The sequence below is a fragment of the Ictalurus furcatus genome, chromosome 25 (genome assembly GCF_023375685.1).
Source record: "Ictalurus furcatus strain D&B chromosome 25, Billie_1.0, whole genome shotgun sequence".
Taxonomy (NCBI): domain Eukaryota; kingdom Metazoa; phylum Chordata; class Actinopteri; order Siluriformes; family Ictaluridae; genus Ictalurus; species Ictalurus furcatus.
Genome location: NC_071279.1, coordinates 3,497,482 through 3,517,815, shown reverse-complemented (window position 1 = coordinate 3,517,815; position 20,334 = coordinate 3,497,482). Strand labels below are relative to the sequence as shown.

At 37.4% G+C, this 20,334-nt stretch overlaps 1 protein-coding gene across 1 annotated transcript; it reads left to right on the top strand.

Moving 5' to 3' along the window:
* Positions 1-328: 328 nt before the first annotated feature.
* Positions 329-18,983, top strand: LOC128601443 (disks large-associated protein 2). The gene is made up of 8 exons (XM_053614655.1): positions 329-466; positions 5,139-5,198; positions 10,487-10,833; positions 13,050-13,135; positions 14,143-14,540; positions 14,686-14,777; positions 15,841-15,993; positions 18,361-18,983. The coding sequence occupies exons 3-8, from the start codon at positions 10,597-10,599 to the stop codon at positions 18,577-18,579; spliced, it is 1,185 nt and encodes a 394-aa protein (XP_053470630.1). The 5' UTR covers positions 329-466; positions 5,139-5,198; positions 10,487-10,596; the 3' UTR covers positions 18,580-18,983.
* The last annotated feature ends 1,351 nt before the right edge of the window (positions 18,984-20,334 follow it).

The following is a 20,334-nucleotide window of genomic DNA, read 5'->3' as shown; positions in this document are numbered from 1 at the left end:
AACAACTAATAAGGATAAGGAGACATCATCATTTGCCTAGCAAAAATGCTGCCTGTGTTCTTCCTCTTGCACTCATCAAACAGTTGTTCTAGCCTAGATACTATGTTCTCGTGTGTTTTGGGGTTAAGGTTTTTTTTTTAAAAAAAAAAAGTAGACCGCAAATTCAAGCTCATTTCTAGACTTTAAATGAAACAGAATCAACGATTTATTAACAACAATCACCAACTTTCATAAACTGAAACCATCATGTGTGTCATTGCATTGGCAGTCATCACATCCTTCACCTCTCATCTTGTGAGATTTGTGCTCACACACATGCACACGCACACGCACACACGCACACACACACACACACACAGGCAAGGACTACCCAGCCTCAATGCCCGGGCTCAGAGAGACACCAACACCTCTACTGGAACTCTACTGGCTTTTCTCTCACTGAGGTGGACAAACTCTCAGCACAATGGTGGGATCGAAACTGTGGCTCTTACTGCTGTATCAGGTTGCGTTTAATCTCAGACGGACGATGGGTTTTCATTTTTACACTTTTGAATTTATATGACTTCATATCCATGTGAGCAATTTCTCAAAGAACACAAAGCTGTGTGACACAGAGCAGATTTGAGTTTACTGCACATTCTCATGTGCTGGTGGCTCAGGACATCACAACAGAACGACAGTGAGGTGAAAGTCCATAACTGCTTTCACTGTTCAGAGGATAATCTGTTTCCTGCAACATTCTCTGTGGGGCCTAAAAGAGACCACTAGCAACAGTCATTTGTGATAAGTGGCAGGTTTGTTGATTTATTAATACTGTATAGGGACACCTGTAACATTGTAAAGAGAATAGCTCACGCTGTCAAACAGTGATGAAATGTTTTCGCCGGACTGACTTCATTTATAAATGCTAAAAGTTTACGATTCTCAAGGTTGACACTGTATTAGCTGGATAATTTAACGAACTACTTGTAAAATTAGATTTAGATTAGTTAATTAAGGAATAAGGCAGCAATTTGTGTTATATAAAATAATTAATGACATGGTGGTGTGGTCCATTGATTATTTTCTCATAACAGCACCTGTTTTAGTTAGTTAAAGTTTTATTAAAGATTATTTTATTTTAAGGACAGCACTGACTGATAGCAAGGTCAAACTGTTTGTTGGGCAGCTTTTAATTATGAATACTTTTAATTAGCTGAAGAGGGACAGCAATTATATACTTAATGTGTTTAAACTTCTTTTGCCATGTAGGTTGTGGTGTAGCTACTAGCTAGTTTTAGCTTTCCTCGTTAAACAAAAATTTATTAACCAAATTTGTCCCCCTTCACATATCTTTGTTTCTCGTTAAACTCACTCTGGTTGCCATTATTAATGTTAGAAATATAAAAATGTTGTAAATGATATACTTTTTTGTAAAGTAACACCTTCTCCAGCCTAGCTAGATAGCATATTCTAGATGTAATAGTCTATTTAGTACTAGATAAGTTAAGCATAATACATCTACTTTTGACAGCAACATCTATTTTCAAAAATTCATAATCAACTATATACAGCTTAAAAAAAATAAAAAATAAAAAAAAATCCCACAGTTTGAAATCAATGTTATTCATACTGTGTAACTTTGTTTAACTGTAACCATGACAACAAGCAGACTAGGTCTATTGCTACATTCAAATGGAGTCATGCATTCACAGTGTTTACAAACCTGTGGTATTCGTGTCTTTAGGAGTCAAAATCTTCTGATTACACCAAGATACTCCTTACAGGTGGGAATTTCAGACATTTTAGAGTATGAATCTTGCCTCCAAAAAAAAAAAAAAAGAAATTGGAAAATTTTAAACTCTATTTGGACTTTAATAATAAACCAGGATTAAATCATATATTTCCTGTGTGGCATCAGCTCGAGTAGAATTTTTTAAAACTTTAAGTACTTTAAAATCCTTTAAAAATGAATACAATATAACATAATGGTCCCACAGAGCTCCCTTCAAGTTCACACTCGTACAAATATGTACATAATAAGAATAAGAATAAGAATAAGAATAAGCAGTATTATTATTATTATTATTATTATTATTGTTATTATTATTATTATTATTATTATTATTATTATTATAATATTTAATAAATATATAAATACATTCACAAATATCTATTTGTTTAAACATTAAAGAATTATCTTAAAACATTCAAATTAAAGTGAAATATTCCCTCAGATTTCATTCTTTAAAGGCATATTGGTGAATTTTTTGATACAATCTTATTTTGACATTCAAATGTAAGTTGTTAATCATATTGTAAAAATATGCTGTCATGATTTATGTTAATTAATGGCACAGTGGAGAATGTTAGTGCTGACTGTGGTATGCAGCAGTAACTGTCTTGTGTTCTTGTCCTGAAGCCACTGGCAATGAGACCTGCAGCACTCACAGCTCTCTCTCTCTCTCTCTCTCGCTCTCTGGTTCTCTCTGGTTCTCTGTCTTTATGAGATTAATCTGTCTCTCTTGCCATCTCTAAAGGTTTAGCTGTTCCTAAACCTTTGGGGGCCCCCTGGTGGCTCAGGGGCCCTACATGACTACTTATACCACTTTTAGCTAAAAACAGCCCTGCCTCTCTCTCACTTTCTCTCTGTCTCTATACCTCTGTTCTTGTCTTTCTCTATCTATCCATCTATCTATTTCTGTATCTTTCTCATGCTATCTCTCTGTCTCGTCTTTGTCTCAATCTCTCTCCGTCACACTGAACTTTTTCTTTTCTCAGATCTTGGTTTCCATCGATGCAGAGCTTATTGAAATGATTAACCAGTCAGTTGGATTTAATTATCACACTTTTCTGCATTTTGATTTCTTATCATCATATTTTTTGGTTGTTTAATTTGAAATATCATGCTTCATGAGCCAATTTAATGTTTAAGTGATCTTGTTCAGAGCTGCAGTGCCATTTTACGCCTAAACAGAGAATAAATACTGTAACTCTCAGTATGGTTACGTACATATCAGCCTTGGTACTAAGACCCATCTCTGCTGGTCTTCTTCTTTTTCATAGATAACTTGTAGACACGTGCTAGCAGTCAAGTAGAACTGTTTTCAATTTATACACAATTTCATATGACATTATTAAAATTTTGTGTTTAAAGATATGCTTTAACTTTCTAAAATAACAGCACTTTAGTCTTGTTTTTAATAAAAATTACTTTTTTAGTTAAATAGACTTAAAGATACAGTACGTGTGACAATCCATTTAAAAAAAAAAAAAAAACAAAACTAAGTAAATTAACAAATAAAATAAGATAGATAAATGAAAATCAGCCAAAGAGTGTGCCACAGAATTAAATCCGAGTGCATTGAAAAGTGACTATATTTCCAACAAAAACAGTGTAGTGTGTGTTGAACAGAATGACATTGTATAACTAATTATCGGCACATGCCTAAACGCTTGTGTATTCCAGCATGTCACACTCCTTTGTGCTTTTATGGTAAACCCATACATTCACTTATTTACTTTACTGTTCTAATATATCAGTGTTAGTTAATATTTGTAGTTAAAATGAAATGGCACTGCTAAATTTTGTCAATAGGTGGATATTGTATGTACAGTCAACTCCACTGGCAACCCTCAAAGAAATGGACGAAAATGAATAAGAAATGCAAAATATATGCAATGGGTGATATTTTGAGGCTCATACATTATAGACCCAGCTACTGTGTTTCCTCTGAAACACATAAAGTCATCCTGCTCATCTTTTTGAACTGCTGCCCGTGCTGGGTCACAGGGCAGCTGAACAGATTCAGAGGAAAGCACTAACTGTCCCCTTCGTCACATATGAGCACAAAGATTGGCTAGTGTCTCTGTATTTGAAACAGGAGACAGCAATGTTATCCTTTTCATGGCCAATTTTGCTCTCTTGAACCGCCAGCCATGGATGGCTATGACATGGTCAGGATTTGAACTTTTCTGTTGCTCTACTCAGGAGCCTTACACTTTTGCCAGTATTTGCCAGACTTCCTGTTGGGGTGCTCAGCCAAAAGGTTTGACAGCAAATGACTCCTGTTATGCTTGGTACAGTCCGGGTCTTTAGGTGCTATATTTTGCGGGTTTTCCTAGGAGATTCTTTAGTGCAGCCCTTTTAAACAGTGTATTGTTATGGAGCTGGTGTCTAATAGTTCATGTAATTCTCAAGAATTAATCTGAAATTCTCAAATTGTGATCTTTGCATTCTTCTTTTCCTCCCTCACCATCTTCCTCGCTGTGTGGAGGTGTTATATCCATTTTACACGGTGATTTTTGCCCATTGTCTTGATGGCTGCCAATAATTCTGGAGTTGACTATAGATATACCATGCTTTCAAATATTATTTGAGTACAAAATATGCTGAGCATCTGAGAATGAACTGAAATAAAATACATTTATAAGAATAGCCAATTTTACCCAGCATGTCCATCAGGAAAAAAAAAAAAAGAAGCAAATATCAGACACCAAAGATAATCTTATGAACTATATGTAGGGTAATCAGAATATTGTTGACATTTAATTTTTCATTGAATGATTAATTTGAATAATAAAATAATTCTTTCGTGATTAAATAATTGGTCACTTTGAGCTAAAATAAGTACAACTGCGCAGTGTCTACACATATAATGGATTTACAATTAAAGTCACATTTCCATTTACCTTCTTCTTGAGTTTGCTTGAATTTTTATTTAATTTCATTTAGCAATAAGCCTTTTTTTTGTTTGTTTTTCGACATTATTCTAATGAACTTTCTAAATACTCGTAAACAACAACAACAAAAAAATATCTGCAGACTAAATGCTTCTGTGTATAATATGATTGTTTTTCATTTTGAAGCTAGGTAGGAATTCTGTGTCTATTCATGTGCATATCTGACCCCAGTGATCCCGGCATATCAGTAAAAGCAATATTAGCATTTGATAATGACACACATTATGAAATGTGTTTGCTGCAATCATCTGGTGTCAGATTGTGGAAGTGCCATTCAGTTCAATATGGAAATGTCCAAATTAATTTCATTAATTATCAGAATAAAGGAGGTAAGATGGAGTGTGTTTCTTTTGTCAGGACTTACGGACTAAGTACCGTACGCGCAGCCCATCTAATAACCGCACTGTTGCTTTCAGGGATCCAGTTTCGCCTGCCTACTGCCTGTAATGTTGAGCGAACGCAGGAACCAACGCCAGGTAAAAACTCTGTTTGTCCGTTGTTATGTTTGTGTCACAATGAGTAATCTCAAAATTGAGCACAATTGAGATTTAAGTAGAGTCCCACTTTCTTTTGAGTCCTCTTTTTTTAAAGTTCCTCAACTAAAAGCAATTACTCAAGCGGCATCTGCGGTTTCAAGACTGCATCCATAATTAAGATGGCTCTGTTCTTCATCGAGAAGGACTGTTCAGTATGCAAGTTGAGTCCTTTGAACCTAGCAATGATATTTTTACTCAGCCAGCTTGCTTTCTCATATGTGTTAACAATTCCAGAGAGCAACTACACTTCATTGCTATGTCTAGTATTGCTGGTTTAGTGCTGTCTGTTGGATTTCTGTACCCACTGTGTTGATATATAAGCATTATCTTAGGACTAGGATGAACTATTCTCTGTGTTAATGCAACATCACATCTGCACATCTGGCAAAGCTTCGTATGCTTTGTGAACCATTGTGTCAGTTCCTGGTGATGCTGCTCAGGGCTTAATCAGCCTTTAGCACTAGTGAGATCATCGATGTCTGTACCAGAGGTATTAATCACAACCTTAGTGCTTCTGCAGCTGCCATTGAACTGCCACTAACAGCTCTTGATATTAGAGCAAGAGCTGTTAGTGAAACCCTCTGCCAGCTGCTCTACTCTGCATTCCAACACAGTAAAGGAATTGCACCTCCTCTTCCATAGAACTCAGCAGCCAAGTTTCTGTTTCTGTTCCTGCTCCTGTTACTGGCAACATGGTAAAGGAGCTCAATTTTTTTCTTCCCGATGTGCTCTGTACAGGACAGCGATTGCACCTAGGGTTTTCATGATTTTATGTGATGACTTAGCTATTCATACTCGGAAAGAAAACTAGTAAACAGAAATACGCTATTAATTCCAGGAAAACAGTGGCCTGTAAAGAAAGCAGGTATAACTCTGCATACTTAAAATGTAAAAGATCATACAAATCGGCAAGAAAATTCTTCAATTACATTGTCCTTGCTGATGAAAGTGCCCGTGTTTAAAAATCCTTTCCACACTGCATACACATCTCCTTTTGCCACAAGTGACACATGGGACATATGGTGGTGTGAAAAAATATTTGCCCTGATGTCTTCTGTTTTTGTGTATATTTCATGTTAGATAGTTTTAGATCTTAAAATGAAATACACCATAAAACAAAGGCAGCCTGAGTAAACATACAATACAGTTTTTTTTTATTATTATTGAAGCAAAAACATTATCCAACACCTATCACCAATGTGAAAAACTAATTGCCCCCTTAAACTTAAAATCTGGTTGTGCCAGCAATACAGTAACTGCAACTAAATGCTTCCCATAACTGGAGATCAATCTTTCACTTAATTCTAGGACTAGGATTTATTCCTATGCTTTGAATCATTGTCTTGCTGCATAATCCAGTTGCGCTTGAGTTTCAATTTACAGACTAAAGACCGGACATTCTCCTTTAGGATTTTCAGGTAGAGAGCAGAATTCATGTTTTCCTCAATTATTGTAAGTTGTCCAGGCCCTGAAGCAGTGAAGCATCCCCACACCATCGCACTACCTCCACCATGCTTGACCGTAGGTATGATGATCTTTTTGTGGAATTCTATGTTTGGTTTACACCAGATGTAACGTGACCCAGTCTTCCAAACAGTTCCACTTTCGACTCATCAATCCACAGAACATTCTCTCAAAAGGTTTGAGTATCCTCTTTCTGATAGTGGAGTCATGACCTTGATTGATGCAAGAGAGGCCTGTAGTTTCTTTGATGTTGTCCTTAGCTCTTTTCTGACTTGCTGGATGAGTCGTTGTGGTGCTCTTGGAGGAATTTTGGAAGGTCATCCCCTTCTGGGAAGGTTCACTACTGTGCCGAGTTTTTCCATTTGGAGATAATGGCTCTCGTTATAGTTCTCTGGAGTCCCAGAGCCTTTGAAATAGCTTTGTAACCCTTCCCAGACTGATGTATTTCAATCACCTTCTTCCTCATCATTTCTGGAATTCCTTTCAATTTTGGCATAGTGTGTTACTGGGTAAGACCTTTTAACCAACTTCATGCTGTTGAGTTCTATGTAAATGTTGATGTGATTGAACAGGGTTTGCAGTAATCAGGCCTGGTTGGGTCTAGTCCAGCTGAACCCCATTATGAATGCAATTTCATAGATTTGGGGAATTAGTAACTATGGGAGCAAATACATTTTCACACGGGCCCAGTTGGTACTAGATAACTTTTTTTGCTCAATAAATAATATTATCATTTAAAATCTGTATTGTGTATTTACTCAGGTTGCCTTTGTTTTATCTTAGATTTAGTTTTAATTTCTGAAACAATTTAGTATGAGATGTACACAAAAACAGAAGAAATCACACCACTGTATGTGTTCCAAGGCATAAAGGGAGGTAAATAAGGGTGTGTTACAACAGTAATGAAGCATAGGGAACAAATACAAAGTATACATTAACCATATTATCCTGGACTTGGTGGATTTTATTAATGATATGGGACACCATGGACAACAGAAAACATTTTTTCAGCAATTGTTAAGGACGTCTCCCAAAGGCTACATACAGTCACATACAGTTTTTGTTTAATTAGAATTCATTAAAAACATGTAATGTCGCTTGCAGTTGTGATCATAGATACTGTCAGGGCAGAATTTGAGTTCGATACCCCTGCTCTGGAAAAATTACACTGAATTTGTATTTAATTGAAACTACTTTAGTTGTGATTATTATAACTACCAAAGTAAAGACTGTGCTAATTTACGTTTAGAAACTTTTGCATTGCAGAAACATACCGTTGTGCTTCAGATAAGTATATAAGCCATCCTAAGTAGGTGAATGAGTTATCAATGGACAAGCTGCATCTCAGTTCTGAATCTATTTTAATCTGTGCAGTGAATCATATTCTCTCTCTCTCTCTCTCTCTCTCTCTCTCTCTCTCTCTCTCTCCTTCATTGTAATTCATGTTTTAGATTTGTACTGCTGACTAGTTTGCACTTCCTTCTCCACAGACTGATTCATATATAGCTCCATGCCTACCTAACACTTTCATATGTTAGCGACTCCTACCAAAGCCTCCTTATCTGGTTGAAACTTTTCCTTGTGATTCACTGCTGAAGACAGATGTATGCTGCTTCTCAGGTTTGCTGGCTCCTTACACATTCATCAACTGCCAGGACTTCATGGCACAGGGCACAGGGACCATTTAGTTGGATTCTCATGATAATGGAAGAGTATCGTTCCAAGCGCTAAAAATGTAGCAATACTTTACTGTGTTCAGATTAATGTTAATATTTTTCTACAAAGAAGAAACATGTTGCTGCTAGGGAAGTAGAAGAACAGATGTACCCCAAGACTAGGGCCTCCTGCTCATACTCCTCCACAGCATGTGTTTCAGTGACCATTAGCAACAATGTTTGTGTGGGGTAATTTGGAGGCTGTTGATTTTTTAGACTTCAGACAATCGTTGATAGTTAGCAGAAATTTGAATCAGGACTTGTTGCAGGATTTTTTTTACTTGGCTTGTTCAGCGGGAGAAGGAGATGTGTAAGAGATTTGATGGTTTCACTGTGCAAGATTCCTGTAGGCATGGTTACCATTTCATTCCCTTTCCTACGGGGATCCAATTCAGAGCATGAATATTCGGTGAACTGTTCAGACGAACCGCGGGAATGTATAATTACTTGGCTACTTTCTCATCCATGAAGTTTCCAGCTGTCCCAGTGTCAATGAGTGTGGGAAAATAGTCATAACTTGACATGAACACCAGAATAATCTGAGAGGAAATGTGAATTTTTGATAATCACAAACAGTTTTGTGACCTGTACACTCACCTGAGCCGATGATTGTCTTTGGGAGTGTACATAGCATGTTGCATGGCAGTTACCCTTTTCTCTATAATATAGACAAAGTCCTTCTTGGTAACAATGAGTTTTCTCTTTTTCTGATAACTTGCCATGACCCATCCCCATAGCTACAATTTCATGTATCCATTCTGGTACTACTGCTTTGTGTTAAAGGGTTTTGCTCGGGATAAGGGCTTCTGGCCCTTATAATGTCCTGATATCCAGCGTATGAACTGGTTCCTAGACAACTGGTCATCTTTTTAAGCTAATTCAGATTGGAGATTTTTGTTTAGGTCACAATGAACAGCAGTTTCAAGTGTATTTTCATTCCATCCACTTTCTGCTGTGACACTATGGAAGGCATGCGTTTAGTTTGATGCAAGATGTACAAATACTTTCTGGGATTCCTTTTCAACCTATTGATAGGTTGCTCATAATAGTTACTGTAAGTGGCAGTAGAAGAGATGGTGAGGGTGATTTGAGCACTGTTACACAAGTAATGTCTGGGAGAGCTGGCAAATAGTAGCATCAAGGAGCCTTTATATTTGCCTGGTGATTGGTCATATTTCTCAGGAAGACCCATGCAGAGTACACGTTAGTGGTTTGTGTTGGAAGGCTCATGATTGCTTCCAGCATCTCTTTTGCCCCTGAGATTTGATGAAGCGCCTAGACATATCCTCTGAGTAATTAGCCCTGAGAAGCTACATCTAAGATCAGATCCCAAGATCAGGGGATGTATGCTTTAACACTTCAGACACAGAGAGAGAGAGAGAGAGAGAGAGAGAGAGAGAGAGACAAAACAAAATAAAATTTTAGATTAAGCTAGAAATCAGGTAGTAGTCAGAACCCAGGAAACCACAGTGAAAATAAGGCAGAGGATAATCCAAAGACAAACCCAACCAAGAAAAAGGCTAAAGGGTCAAACAAGAAAATATAACTTGCACATCCATGATATTTCGCAAGTCTTTTCAGTGAATAAATATCGTTTGCCTGTTTATGTACTAGAATTCTGCCGATTGTGACTACTCCTGTCAAGGACGGACAGTGTCCTGATTTGGTAGTACACTATTAGTAAGTTAAGCATTTAAGATTACATTACTTATTAGATACATTGATCTAATACTCCAGTACAAAGCCTGAGAAGCAATACCGAACTTTAACTTGCACTCTTCATTTGGCCAAATCACTTCACACATCATTTATTCATGTGTGCACTAACACATTAGTTTGGGTTTGTGTAGTCATCATTTTTATATGTATTTTAAATCAGGTATGTTGAACAAGTTGCTAAATGTTGATTCTCTATCAAAATCTCCTGTATATACGGTGCATTTAACACTTCTGATTGTAGTTTTGTATCCTGAAATTCTTTTCTCATCATGACACAGTGTGATAATAGTATGACCCATGTTTTGTTCCACTCCCTCTTATAATATCCAGAACCAGCAGTGACGTTCACTCCAAGCTATAAGAAAACACCTCCTCCGGTTCCTCCACGCAGCATAATAAAGCCGGTGATCTCGGTCACAGCTCAGAGCAGCACAGAGTCCATGCAGGATGCATATCAAGAAGGCCGTTTACCCCGCTTGCCCCGCAGCAGGGATGTCTGGGGGAAATATGTCTCCACAGAGAGCTTGGACAGCGCCAAGGCGCTCACACTGGCCACAGAGGGAAGACGGTTGGTATCCACAGGCAGCTATACGTCAGTGCAGACCTGTGATAAGGCTGTGCTCGTGTCGAAAGCAGAGGAATACCTTAAAACACCGCGTTCATCTATAGGAATACAGGTATACAAATTACACCTTGACTCATTTATAATTGTCATCATCAACCCATGTATCTAAATATATACAATACAGTGTGATTAAATATCCAATCTCCAGGAACACAGTGTCCTGTGGACAATACATAACACATAGGACAATGCCCAACCAAAAAATACACAAAGCTACATACAATGTAGTACACTAGGAGGTTCTGATATTTCACAGTATGACACTATGTCACAGTAATTAGGCTCTTGGATTAGCAGGGAAGATAGAGCTTAAGTCTTCATATAGGATTAATATTTAATCATTAATAGCAGTCAAAATACACAAAGCTACATACAATGTAGTACACTAGGAGATTCTGATATTTCACAGTATGACGCTATGTCACAGTAATTAGGCTCTTAGATTAGCAGGGAAGATAGAGCTTAAGTCTTCATATAGGATTAATATTTAATCATTAATAGCAGTCAATTTAGCTTTAGTAAATTATGTAACAATATAAAAATGTGCCACTGTCTTCAGCATTTGCAAAGTGAAGATTTCTAGCTAACTTAAAGGTAAATTTAAAAACTCATAAGGATCTTATAATTTAGTCTAAATAAGCAAGTGTAATGGCAGTAGAAGATATATACTGTAGCTTTGAACTGAAAAATGAATTATAGATACACTTTTGAATGGTTAATCATATCTCTCTTTCCCAGGCAATTAAACACACAATACCTCCGTTTATTTTTATTTTATTTATTTATTTATTTATTTTTTTACAATTTGTGTGATCAGTGGTGTGTTTTTTCACTCGTTCTCTCAGGCACGCTGACTCTCAGGACACATTGTTTAGCCACACATCTATCATCTATCATCTATCATCCACACATTCCTACTAGGGATGTCACGATACCAAATATCTAGTAGTCGGTACTTATACCACCAAAAGTACACGATACTCGATACCAAAGTCGATACCATGGTGTGGTTTAAAAAAAAAAAATAATAATAATAATTAATTAATTAATTAAAAACAGCTGGAGGACATCCTCCTCTGGCTAATACGGACAAAAAGAGGCGTGTGGGGGGGGGGGGGGGTATTTTAGTTATCAAACACTGTCTGTCAAAAAAGTGCTAATAACAAGTGCTAAGGTGCACTCCTAAACGCACACACACACACCCCTTATACTCTGATTGCAAGCATTAGTTTAAATTCACTGATATGGTGGGAGGCCACCATATCATTTTTTTTTAAATAAAAGATTTATTAAAAGCATGAACATTTGAATAATTATTAGTGACATTAGGCTACATTTGGCTGACAGGACACGGGCTGAATGGCGATGCATGGTGGAACATTAGAAGGTAGTTTATAACATTGCAATGTGTTAGGGTCGTTAACAAATAACTGGCTATCGCTAACATTACATGGAGCATAAGGTTAGCTGGTTTCACGGCCACAATGCCGGCTGCCTCAAACAACCGATGCTACCTTCCCTCTCACCGAGCTTTCCTCTCTTTTCCTCTCAACGAGTTAGGGCGGAGCTAAAATTGTCGCCGTCTTCTGTAGTTTCTCCCGTGTGCTTGTAGGCGTTCTTCTTCTTCTTCGCCACTTGTGGACCGACTAAAACACTTGCGTGTATTTGCTGCCCCCCTCAGTTCCGGAAGAATTGCAACCTAGGTACCTTCATTACTAACGGTACTAACGCTACTGCAGAAAAACAAGTACCGTCACGTTTTAAGAATGTTGGTACCGACTTGGTCACAAAGTATCGGTTCTCATGACATCCCTAAATCCTACCCTACCTTGACCAGCTCATCTTGGACTAATGGGAAAAGCTAAAACTGTTTGAATGTTTTATCCCTTTTTGAGGACTTTTTGTCTGAATATGCTGCATTTGTTTTGGAGGAGGCACAAACTTCTGCTCATCCAACATCCCAGAGCAGCCAAAGCCTAGGACAGTGCTGTCATTTCCTTACCCATGATTATGACCTGTTAATCAACAGGTGAGAGAGTAATGTCACAGAGTAATGCCATCCTTCCCAATCAGAGAGCAGGGCCTACTACCCTCTATTGAACTTCAGTCCATGGGTGACTATGGCATTGAAGCAATTCAAACTTGCAGTGTTCTGACATCAAAACAAATGCTCTTCTGTTACATCACTGAGGAGCCCTTGAACGTTTCACCACTTTATTGATTGTGTCTCTCCTCCTTTTCCTTTTTTTCTCTTGATCTTTTATTTAGGTGGAAGCAGTCACAGACTCAGAAGCAGAGAGTAAAGGACTGCCAAAGTATCAGTCAGTGGGCATCCAGGTGGAAGGCGAGAAACGGTGAGGCCAGTGTGATAACAACAACAACAACAACAACAATAATAATAATAATAATATTCTTTATCATTGTTGTTCCTCACTAATGTAACATAACTATCAATTTTGCAGAGGCGCAGGGTTAATTAACCTGCTTCCTTCATAATGTGTGAAGCTGTGCCAATTACAAAACATTACTGTCAGTGCATACACACTTACTGCATCATGACTATGGCTTTGTACATGCCGAATAATCACACATATATGGAAGGCTTGATTGATTATAAACACACTGGAATGCCTTTGTCTGTTTTCCTTTCCATGAATATGGTCCTTGAATTACACACGCAGAAATAACACAAGCACATGATATTACATGGCCTTACGGTGCATTTATGTCCTTTTGGCCTTCCATACACATATACAGTAACAATGGGATTATGCAACAATCTTGATGATATCTTGCTACATGGGTTTTCTGATCATTCACAGCAGTTGTATACTTGCACAAACTATATTATAAATGAAATTAAATCTACTCAACCACATTTTTTTTTTTTTTCTATTTTCATGTTAGACTAGTCTTTGGGGTGCATGCCTATTTCACTTTTCCTAACAATGGGCCTCATTTATCTTTAGTCGTTTAGTAAAGTTGTTTGTAAATGTTTGCATAAACCAAACTGAACTTAAAGTCTCTGCCGGATTTGCAAAAGTTTTAGAAATGCTGATATACATGTGTATGTTGATTACCAAGCGCATGTACGGCACAGCCCGTTTGCATTTAGTATTAAAATACTGACCAACTCAACTCAGCCAATTATGGTATGGTGACGTAGGTGTGTGATTTACACATTGCTAAACTGGTAGCTATTAGCTTCCTGAATTTGTTGGCTAACTAAAGAAGCAATCTTAAGACCCCAAATGTGTTATTGACTGACTTCATTTCAGGTAATGGGGAAAGAAATTCATTGTGCAGTTTTGGCTGAGTCGTTCCTAATGTTTTAAAGGGTGCTTTGTGTGTCTCCTCTCAGCCATGGGCGTTTTAAGCGCTCGAACAGCGTGACAGCAGCAGTGCAGGCCGATATAGAGCATGAGCTGTTCCGATCAGTGGAGGATAAGGTAGTGCAGTTTGGCGGCTTTCAGAGGCACTCAGAGCCAAGCTCTCCTGCGCAATACAGCGCCACACGCACCGTGCGCACACAGGGCATCTTCACCTACCGAGATGATTACCGAGCCCCGAGCGGGCCACCGAGCCCACGTGCCGCAGCCTGGGTCGAGGAAACAGAAGAAGCAGAAACAGGCCAGGTGTCTTCAGTGCGTGCTGATGGTAGCTGGTACATGCAACTTCTGCACAATGAGACCAAGCGCATGGAGGCCTGGTGTAAAGAGATGGAGCGTGAGGCTGAGGAGCACGAGCTGTCTGAAGAGAGTAAGTCATCACACACACACACACACACACTCATAATATTTTACAGTGCTGTATAGACTTAAGATTTAAAATTCAGTGTTGTATTGTGGGAAGGATTTGACAAAAACATTAAAAGTGGCCACTGTGTCTTGTAACTGTGCCTCAGTTTTAGGAAAGATCCGGAGTGCTGTTGGAAGTGCACAACTCCTCATGTCACAGAAATTTCAGCAGTTTTACTGGCTTTGTGAGCAAAACCTGGTAAGAACAAGCTTAGTTCATCACTCAGTAATGACAAACAAGTGTTTAATAATTGAACAATATACATCAAAAGACATTTGTTTTGTATGTTATTGTTTGTGGAATAATTTGATATTCAAATAAATGAATTGTGCAAATCTCATAGCAGAGCTTTAGTCTTTAGCTTTCATTTGTTTGGTTGCTGTTACTTGCTAATTAGCTTTTGCACATTAGTTGGCTCTCCCTAGATGCATCCATCAGAGCTGAAAAGCCAGTAATGCAATATACTGTAAGCAGTGAGTTTTGAGTCTCAAGTCACTCCAAATCCTAGGCTTAATCCTAATGAAAATTAAATCATAGACCAAGCATATGACATCAAACACTAAATCATGATTTATCTCTTATCTTTCTGAATGTTCCCAGTTCATAATAATCCGTAATCATAAATCCTCCACTGCCCCTCTAACACAGGTTGTTAGTCCTTAGTCCTCCACTGTTAGTACACTGTCTCCTATCTCATTTTATTTTTTCTATGATCTGAAATCATGGATGATCACTGACTTCAGCTATCTTCAATGAAATAAATCTCGACCAAAACAGAAATGTCACTTTTTGCTCTCTAGAACTCAAGAATTGTTAGTTTACATAGATCACTGATAAAGCCTCTACAAACTTCTTTAAAAAATGTCACAATTTTATAATAATTTAATAAACATAATAATTGGTATGAAAAACTCTTTTTTAAAAATTGGTATAAAAACTCTTAAAAAAAACAAACAAACAAAAAAAACCCTCATCTATCTGGTCACTTACCAAAATCACATTCTATCAGTGCTCCTACATTGCAGGACTTGGACCCTTGTTGAGTTTGAAAGAGAGAAATCGTAGATTTCTGTAATTCACACTTCACTGGCATTTCTGGTCCAACCCAAACAGACTCAGAGATATTTAATTCTTAGCTGCTAGCACCCGTATAATATTACAATTCCTGTCACTCAAATTCACTATTTCCTATCACTTTAAAAATGACTGGGATAACTGGAAACCTTTATAGCTGGTGATTTTGTGTTGTGTGTTCGTGTAGGACCCGAGTGCAATGCCCCGACCCACGGCTCAGGATCTGGCTGGATTCTGGGATCTGCTGCAGCTCTCCGTCGATGACGTCACAGCCAAGTTTGAGGAGTTGCAGAAGATCAAGAGAAATGAGTGGAGAACTGTGGAGGAACCAGAAGAGAAGGCCAGTGCTTTAGATCATTTATATAGTGACTTTCTCAACCCCATTAAAAATAGCCTCAGTTTCCATGCTGACTGTAACAGTGTTTGTCCTCATTTCAGTGATGAATAAATAGCATGACTGCAGACTGTCCAAATACAAATGGACATCATAACAAAAGGGTATCCACAACTACAACATAATCTGTTGAACTATTGACAGAATGGGCCCTCGTTTAACTTTTAATATGAAGATCTTGAGTGAACAGACAACATAATTTTGACTTCCTTGTCATAGTGACAGGTGACACAGTGGTGCAGTGGGTAGCATTGTCGCCTTTGTACTTTGTTTCACTGGTCTGGTTTCTTCCTTTTGAAAATCAATAATGAATGCCATAGTAACCAACTGTCCTATATTTCCTGTGACATCCGTGTAATTTCAACTTGCCACAACTTGTTCTCATATATGTACTTCCCCATGTATTTCATATAAGAACACTTTAATGTTGGATAATTGTCAAGAATATGCATTATCCAAACTGATGCCCACAAGCTGTACATGAGCACACGCTACCGTATAAGCGTAATCACACGTCAAACAGATCAACCCTTTGTCATGTGAGTAATTGAAGGAAATTGCCTAAAAAACATTTGACCTTTTTATTGTTAGCAGGCAGAATCCTGAGTCTCCCAGAATATATATAATCAGGGACTTATTTCACTTACATTTGGTGTTCTCTGTAAACATAAGCAGCTCACTGGCATCATAGTGTTAGTAGAAACCAAGAATAGCCTGCTGGTTGTGTTATATGTGTGTATGCACCTCTATGTAAATGAAAGGTACCAGATAACTAATTCTTATTGATCAGAAGGTGTTGATTATGAGCGAAATATATAACAGCATGCCCTCTCATGTTTTATTCCTTATATGCTATATAGTGTATGGCTTTGAATGACAATTCTGTCAAATACTTTTTTGTTAATACTAAATGAACAGTAGCCATCGTAGTCATTGTGCTACATAGAATAACCACTATAATGCTAATGGTTGCTTTACAGATACTATACTAGTTTCTCATTAGACCATGCTGCTCACATGATGTGAGCAATATTAGAGTTAGAAACGTTATTGATAACTCAGATTTCTCAGTATTATATCAGCTGTAGCTACATAATTCCATACAGTAACTCCATTATTATAAAAGGCCACAAAATGTGGGAGAGAAATAAAAGCAAACCATTTAAGCATGATTCATTAATAATTGTATAATGAGTGTATTCATTATGCTCTTTACATACAAGAATAAAAGAGTAGATTACAATCATTCCTGCAGCTTTAAGGACACGTTCTGGAATTCCCTTTAATTCTAGTATTGTTGTTTGTTTTTTTTGTTTTTTTTTACTTATTATTACTTAATCTGTTTCTTGTTTTAGCTTTTATTCAATTATTATTTGTTACACCAAGAAGAATAATTGCCTCACTGTTTATAATAAACGTCCGTAATGGGCCTGTTCTGAGAGTAATAAAATCTCATAATTCTGTTCAACTACACTTAAGCAGACAGATTGCCGGATTTCAATGTCCCAAGGGTTCCTTTTAAGATTAATTGAAAAAGGACATTGAGACCAAAATTACAGCATGGGGGTAATATTGTAAACCAAGATAGATCATGTTATGATTTTTTTTTATTTAATTCTTTTTTTTTTTGTACATTTATGGCATTTGGCAGATGCCCTTATCCAGAGCAACTTACAGTTATCGCATTTATACAGCTGAGTAGTTGAGGGGTAAGGGCCTCGCTCAAGGACCCAACAGTGGCAGCTTGGCAATGCTGGGATTAGAACTCACGACTCATGAACACCTGTTTTAATCTGTGTAAGGACATCTACGGTACAGCTGTGTGATATGAGGAAAAAACATGCATTATGTCTCACATATACAGTAAAGTACCATGAAATAATTTTCTTCACCTACACAAAAGCCTTTTAACCACCGAGCCACCTAAATGCTATAATATTTTATAAAAACAATGACATGGAGGTTCGGGAAAAAAAACTGTTTATGCAAAATCTCAATTTATTACCCAAGAGAAGGTTACATGTTAAATAATAAAATAAGTCCATTCTACTCCCCCACCCACTGCAACTATCAATAAGATCAATTTCTTTCAGAAATGAGGTTGAGAAGACAATGAAATATTAATAGAAATAAAATTGAGCTTTTTGCCACTCTGCAGTTGAGATATTTGAAGCATTTATAGTAAGTTGTATGGTTTTGGGACGCATCCACACTGTTAATGCCAATTAAAGCTCCTGCCTCTTTTTCAACACAATGCAAACAAAGAATGCAAAAGTGTTTTATTTAATAATTTCTCTTGTATTCTTCTTCCAGGAGAGAAAGTGGCCTCCTCCAACGGTGAAAAGGCCGCCTAAAGGGCGTGGCGCCGGATTGACACGTGACCGATCTCTGGATCTGCAGGACCGACAGAGGCAGGAGGCTCGACGCAGGCTAATGGCCGCCAAACGAGCTGCTTCGTTTCGCCAAAGCTCAGTCTCGGAGAGGGCGGATAGTATAGAGATTTATATACCAGAAGCCCAGACGCGACTATGAAATGCACGATTACTCATCCTGTCACCTGCACGTGCTGCTATTACACACCCTGTCTACACAGGTTCACTCCCAAGCACCCTTAATCACTCTTAAACACATTCCTGAGCTCTCTAAGTGCACGTGTAATCTTGAACATGTTTCTCCACTGATCCAAGAGGCTTCATCAATTTATAAGTGCTCTGTCTGGTTTTCTCTGAAACTCTGTTCTCTGCATAGTGCACTACTTTGGAAGTGTGCTATTTTGTAGTTATGTCTGTATGCACAGGGGAGAAAATCCAGTGCATTCCAACAATGCACTGCAATAAGTAGTGTCTAAATGAATATTAAGTATGGGCTGCCTTTACATACTTGTCTGATGGTGTTATTTCCCACATGCAAAGTCATTAAAAAGTCTTTGTGTTCAAGTGCGCTGCTATCGATAGCTAGCTAGTTAGCTATCCTGAAATGTTTTTTTTTTAACATTTCTTCCTATTATTTAGAAGTAATGAAAAAGTGGTTAGAGATGCTATTTATGGCCGGTTCACTGACTACTAAAGTATTTTGTTTTTGAAAAAAAAAAAAAAAAAAGACCAGAAGTGTCATTTTCTCTAGCCTGATGAAATGTTAAAGATCAGTAACCAATCAGAAAATTAGGTATCAAAATGATTTCTGGAGATCCTACTTGTAATTTCCACTTAACGGGAGGCTCATGCTTGTTTCATGATAAATTCTTATATTGCAGAAAAGGCAGAGATGCTATATATATATATATATATATATATATATATATATATATATATATATATATATATATATAATATTATTGAATACTAATATAATACCATACTTATACTCGAAAAATACTGTTGCATTATTATTGTTATATTCAAACAATATTGTAAAGGGTGTTGCACTGTTATTTTTGTAGGGCCATAGGTCACTTCCTGGATTCATGTTAAAACTGCAATCACAGTGCACTAGGGTTCACTGGGAAGTGGCCTGAGATCACATCCAACAAACGATTGGGATCAATTCAAAGGAAATAAACACTGCATATGTACATGTAAGTGTCCTTATCCTGTTTAGTGAGGTTGATCATGGTAAGTGTCTCAATCAACAGGCTGCATCTGAGTTTTTATTTTAAAAAAAACAAAACAAAACAAAAAAACTAATGTAATTCAATGAAATTGTATTATTTAACACTTTCGACAGACATTGCCTTTAAGGGCACTATTTGTCCGTTGTGATATTGCAACTGAGTTCCCAGATACATTAAAGCTAAAGTGTAAAAAGTCTCGTAGGTGTAAAAACACAGAATGCGCATGAATCAGTGTAGAAGAATACTGTGTTTTCTATAAATAATATTGGAGTACTAGAACTGACAAAGCTCCTCAGTTGAGTGGAGAAATGTCTTCAAGATTATAATAAAACTTGAGTTGCTTTGAGTCATTACATTTCAGTGACTGAAAACCTTCAAAATCATTACAAAAATAACATTGCAAAAAAAACAAAACAAAAACAAAAACAAACAAAAAAAAACACCTCAGAATGGCAGCCCCTCGTAGATTCAACTTTAAGATTAATCAAAGTTGGCCATGGACAGATAAGCATAAAAGCTCGGTTTGTGCTTTCGAAGACATACAGGGTGAGAAATCTTACTGACCTCATCTACAGTGTGTGTCTACAGCTAAAGCAACAGTTAAGCTTATGGACATGGTAAAGAATGTAACGTCGGGAAAAAAGGGCACTTGTTTTGTCGGACAGCTGAGAATCGAG

Excerpts from the sequence above, each read along its gene's own strand:
- LOC128601443 (XM_053614655.1), top strand. The coding sequence starts at position 10,597 with ATGCAGGATGCATATCAAGAAGGCCGTTTACCCCGCTTGCCCCGCAGC. Across the intron at positions 14,778-15,840 it reads GGCTTTGTGAGCAAAACCTG|GACCCGAGTGCAATGCCCCG; the intron begins GTAAGAACAAGC and ends GTGTTCGTGTAG. Across the intron at positions 15,994-18,360 it reads TGGAGGAACCAGAAGAGAAG|GAGAGAAAGTGGCCTCCTCC; the intron begins GCCAGTGCTTTA and ends TTCTTCTTCCAG.